We start from the raw sequence: 5387 nt of genomic DNA on the forward strand, positions 1-5387 counted from the left end.
CAGTAGAGTTTCAAGTAAGATCACCAGGTAGTATTCTAGCTGCTGATTCGAAGGCTAATTCTCTTATCTTTGAGGATATTCATTACTGGAATGAGAGGTTGATAGGTGAAATTTTTAGTAAAGATGAAGCTGCTCAAATCTGTAGTATACCAATAAGCTAGTATGGTAAGGATGATAAAATCTTGTGAGGTTTTACTAAGGATGGCAGGTTTTTTGTGAGAAATGCATATGACTTGGGCACTGACATTGAAAGAGCTGGTCTTGGTGAATGTTCAAATAGACAATCTCAGAAAAAAGTTTTGGGAAGGAATATGGAGACTAAATGTTCCTAATCTTACTAAACAGTTTATATTGAAGGCTTTAAAAAACATCTTGCCAACAAATTATAATTTAGTCAAGAGGAAAGTCCGTGAAGATGCTATATGTCAAATTTGTTGTATGAATGAAGAAACAATATGTCATGTGCCGTGGTCTTGTCCAACTGCAAGTGATGTGTGGGCAGAAAGTAAGAGTGGTCTTCAGAAGTGGATCTGCGACGAGAAGGATTTCTTTCATGTCTGGTCTGATATGCATACAAGATTGCAGAAGAGCAGAGATGAAGAGTTTGCCATGATCTTGAGAGGATTATGGACTAGAAGAAATATAAGGGTTTTTGAAGGCAAATTTGACAGTCCAAGCAGAGTTATCATTGGTGCAATATCTAGTCTAAGGAGTTTTCAAGCATCTAGAACTAAGATGTATCAGACAAAGGGGTCCAATACCAAAAGGAGGAAAGATACCAAGTGGAAGCCTCCTGATGAGGGAGTATCTAAGGTAAATTTTGATGCTGCTATAGATAAAGCAAAAAACAGACTGGGATTGGGTATTGTAGCAAGAAATCATATGGGAGAGGTTTTATTTTCTTTAAGTGCTTCAAAGATGTTTGGTGGCACTTCTGAAATGGCTGAAGCTGCTATTCTATGGAGAGCTATAGAATTAGTAGTGGAGCTTGATGTTAGAAATGTAGAGTTTGAAGGAGATGCTGAAAGAGTGATTAAAGCAGTAATAGAAAAGGGAGATACATGTGCATGGATGGAACAGTTTTTTGACGATATGCAATGTAGGTTATTACATAGACCTGACTGGTTTGTGAAGTTCTAACACAGATAAGGCAATAGTGTGGCTCATAAACTTGCCAAGAGAGCTTTGAGAATGGAAGGCGAATAGTGCTAGATTGAAGAGGAACCTTCAAAGATTGCAAGCATAATCACTTGAGAAATGCCATGTAATAATCTAGAGCAATGAGATGCTGGTGACAGATTGTAAACAGCTGCATTTTTGCACAGTATTATTATGAAAGAATGAGAGGTATATTTTGATGATTAAGAAAAAAAAAACAATATTCTTCGAAAGGCTTACGCCTTTTGCTCTAGATTACATTTTAATTCACTTTGATCTCAACTCTTTATTGCGTAATCTGGCCATTAATTAAACTAATAGTTTTTTTTCTACCTCTTAAATATATGAGAGATAAGTCACAATTTATACTGATCTCGTTTATGTCTAAACTAGTTTGGTGAGCTGCCTGAGAAAAAAGTCTATTTGCAAATATTTTATTTAAGCACATATTATTGAAAGAGGCCCACTAGGGCCACCAAGAGTGGGTCAGAGGATTTCTATTGAGAAGTGTAAAAAAAAAAAAACATATAATCAGTATTAACCCGCAACCACCACACACCACCCCCATGGGCAGATCATGTTGTATTGTACTGCGACCTCCCCTCCACGCCAACCCAATCTGCCATCGTCAAAGCCTTGAGCAACCTTGTAGGAAATCGCCAGGGAGCCCTCCAAGGGACCCCACCATGCACGCAGTTCCTCCCAAGCTGTTCAGCCTTCACAATTTCTTTCCTCTAGACCAAGCACGACCACTTACACCCTTCAATTCGCCCCTATTAATCGGATTAGCAGCAAGCCATTGCATCTCCTCAAACCTCCACCTTTCACTCCCGTTCATTACAATTGCTACCCCACGTTCAACCCTGCATGCAAACACACAAAGAGTTGAATGACCCTGTTTTAGCCCCCACAAAAATAGAGCACTATAGCTACAAACCACGATGAACAGTAGCCCCTTATGGCGGCACCCTCATGGCGTTTCCTTACCCATTGATGATGCGGAACCCCAGCCAAGCCCAACCACCCTCACCTAACACCAAACCGGTACACGTGAAGCTTCCGAGCATGGCAACATCATGAAAAACTCACTCTCTCCCTAAGTTTCAATCTCTCTCTCTCTCTCTCTCTCATCTCTCAATGGGGGTGAGAGAGAGATAAGGGTGAGGGAGGGATCTAGGATTTTTTGAGAGGGTGAGAGAGAGACGAGGGTGATCAGGGAGTCAGGGAGGGATCGGGGGGATGAGAGAGAGATGAGGTGAAGGAGAGATCTAGGGGGTTTCGGAGTGGTGCGGTCCCAACTGACATCTAATGGGTGGGCTACATGGCATACTCATATTGGAGGCTATTCTCAACCCATTAATAGATCGACCACTTATAAGATATTCTCTTTTGTTTATATAATTTCCTAATATATATAGAGTCAAGGAACAAGGGGTGAATTTCAAATTTATGGGGAGCATTAAATGTCCCATTAACAGTACTATTTAAAGTTGACACATTGCATTTTTTTCATTAATAAGATTCACAGATAATACCGCCGTTCAATCCAAACCATAAAATTGATGAATGAAAATAGATATCATTCATGCATGGCACACACTAATATTAAAGGGGCCCAGACTGCACATTACTATTTTTTATAAACTATGAGAAATTGTGTCAGCTTCAATTGTTCTGGATGTAAAATATTAAATGCACTAACATGGTTAAATGCATACTATGCCATTATCCTATTTAGATATTTTACAATTCTTGTCCGAATTCTAGAGTTAAAAAAGATATATAGATACATACAGTGAGACATATGCCATTTATAAATTATGACCGCTTGAATTAGTTTCTTTAATAATATTAAATACTTGAAAAATGATCGAAGATTTATTTTATATATTTGTCTTTCTCATTTTAAAACTAGACTTTAAAGTTTGGACAAAAATCTTAAAAGAGATCCAAATCTACATTTTGACGTTATAAAATGATAATGTAATTAATTTGGAGAACTTGCCATAGTCATGCCCTTTTAGTGTTGGAACCAGCTTAGGAGCGGTTTGGGGCGTCAGAATATCTTAGCTCATATGAGATGAGTTCATACGGATGAGAATAGTTGAGCATCCAAACAGGTTAGGGACATATCATAAACACTCCTAAGTCAGAAACCATGTGATTTTCATCATTATCGCGTGAAATGACATGTTACAGAAATTCTTGAGTAAAGTGCCTTCTCTTAGCAACCCTTCTTCTCTCTCCCTCTCTGTCAGCACCCTTCGTAGCCCATCTTCCCCAAAAAATTATCCTGCACCTTGCCATTACTTTCTTCTCCAAAAGAATCCCTACGCAGTGAAAATGTCCATAGCCTCTCGGTAGTTGTCCCCCTTCGTACGCTGACCTCTCTCTCTCTCTCTCTCTCTACAATTCCTACACCTTCTCCTCTCTATCCCTTCTCCCATCAAGGTGAATCTCTTGCGACTATGTCCTCGTGAGCCTTCTCAAGGCTGCTTTCTCCATGGTCTGTATGTGGGTCAGCTTTAACAATTCCTCTACCACAAGCCTGTGGAAGGGTAGCTATTTGACGGAGATTCAAAATCTCAACCTTGTTAACCTGTACCCCTGTGATATGCCTCCCTTATCTTAGCCTCCATGCCCAAAGCTAAAATACGCAAGGCATCCACTTCTTACACATGCCTTCACACAGAGTTGGAACACCCAACACTTGCAATCACTAGATTTGCATTGAGTTGGAACGCCCACGATCCGCATAAGTCAGGCATGGGGTTCTGGGTCGGGTGATGGGACATTACTTAAGGAGCATGGAGGACTACACCCACGAAAGGGGAAGGAAGCATGCCAAATCGATGAGACTAGACTATAAAGCAGCAGTAAGGGATCACGCTGCATTAAATGTGCTCATCAGGAGATCACGCTACATTAATTACTTCACCTAGAGGGCCACACTACATTAAAGAAAGCTTGGCAAAGGGGACTCTAGGTGGACACGCCTCCACCTAGCCATAGGGCATGGCCGTTTGGCCTTCTAGGTAGGGTATAAAAAGCCCCTTGGGTATCAGGTAAAAAGGGGGGATGAATCATCCTTTGCTGAAATTCCATTGGTCTAGTATTATCTCGAGACTTATTGCTGACTTAGACATCAGAGGCTTCGCGGGCCACCCTCCGCCGAACTCTTTTTTGTGACTGCAGGCTCGTAAGAACAAAGACTCATACTGCAAAAGTGGAGGTGTTTTTTACTACCTGGGTGCAGTCTATTTGTTTCTGTCCGGCAACCAGTGTTGGTCGCATGGATAGTGATTTATAGGAGCTATATAAGCGCCTGTTGTTGATCGATCTTGAAAATGGTGAAGTGGTGGTGGATGTGGGAAAGTTGGGGGACTTGAACTTGTGGGGAGGGAAGTGTTGGGTACTGTCCTTGTTCACAAATAAGCATTTCAATCTGGATGATCGTGTTTAATTCCACATTTGACAGTTATGTATGTCATGCATATCATGTTACATAAAATATGCAAGTTTTCATAAGGTTAAGAGTACGTGTAAGATAAAAATCTGATTAATAAGATTGTCATTTAGATGCATGGTACCATTGTAGTCAGGGTGGTTGTGCAAGCCATGAACTCAAGTGTTATCCACCATAGTATATTACTATTATATCAATGGTTCTCCTTGTGGGCATAGGATGTGGGACCGGTATACAACTTTGCAACAAGCTGTAAGCATCTTTATGAGGATGTGTGTTGGCCAGTCAGATTAGTCAAATAATTCAAATAAGTAAGATCATTTATGACAAGAGAAAGTCATGAATGTCATAAGTATATGTATGAGTAGTCATATTTTAATTCTCTCAAGCATGAAAAACCTTATGTTTATTATGTTTACGTTATGATGATTTCTTATTGTGTCTTTAACTCATTTTAATTTAATTTTATCTTTTAAAATACTCCAGATGAGCATCTTTATGAGGATGGAGTTACAGGCCGGGACTTGACCTAAGGAGGCGTGACAAAGGCTAAGATTATTTGCATAGAGCTCTTAAGTTATGAATTTTAGGGTGCAAGTTTGAGAAGTTTTAATAAGTGCTTCCACGTATTCTCTTTTATAATTTTAGTATTTTGAAAGATTTTATTTATTATAAGAAATCTTTGTACCTGACGCTTCCTGTAGAATAAAAGAAAATATTTTTTTAAGTCAAAGTAGTAGCACACTAGTTTCCCCATATATAT

The 5387-nt window shown here is 39.5% G+C and overlaps 1 protein-coding gene across 1 annotated transcript; it reads left to right on the forward strand.

The window, feature by feature from the left end:
* Positions 1 to 222: 222 nt before the first annotated feature.
* On the forward strand, positions 223 to 1140 carry LOC122291157. The gene has a single exon (XM_043098800.1). It carries the CDS (start codon positions 223 to 225, stop codon positions 1138 to 1140), a length of 918 nt encoding a protein of 305 aa, XP_042954734.1.
* Positions 1141 to 5387: the final 4247 nt, after the last annotated feature.

This window comes from Carya illinoinensis, chromosome 13 (genome assembly GCF_018687715.1).
Source record: "Carya illinoinensis cultivar Pawnee chromosome 13, C.illinoinensisPawnee_v1, whole genome shotgun sequence".
Classification (NCBI taxonomy): Eukaryota; Viridiplantae; Streptophyta; class Magnoliopsida; order Fagales; family Juglandaceae; genus Carya; species Carya illinoinensis.

Excerpts from the sequence above, each read along its gene's own strand:
- LOC122291157 (XM_043098800.1), top strand. The coding sequence starts at position 223 with ATGCATATGACTTGGGCACTGACATTGAAAGAGCTGGTCTTGGTGAAT.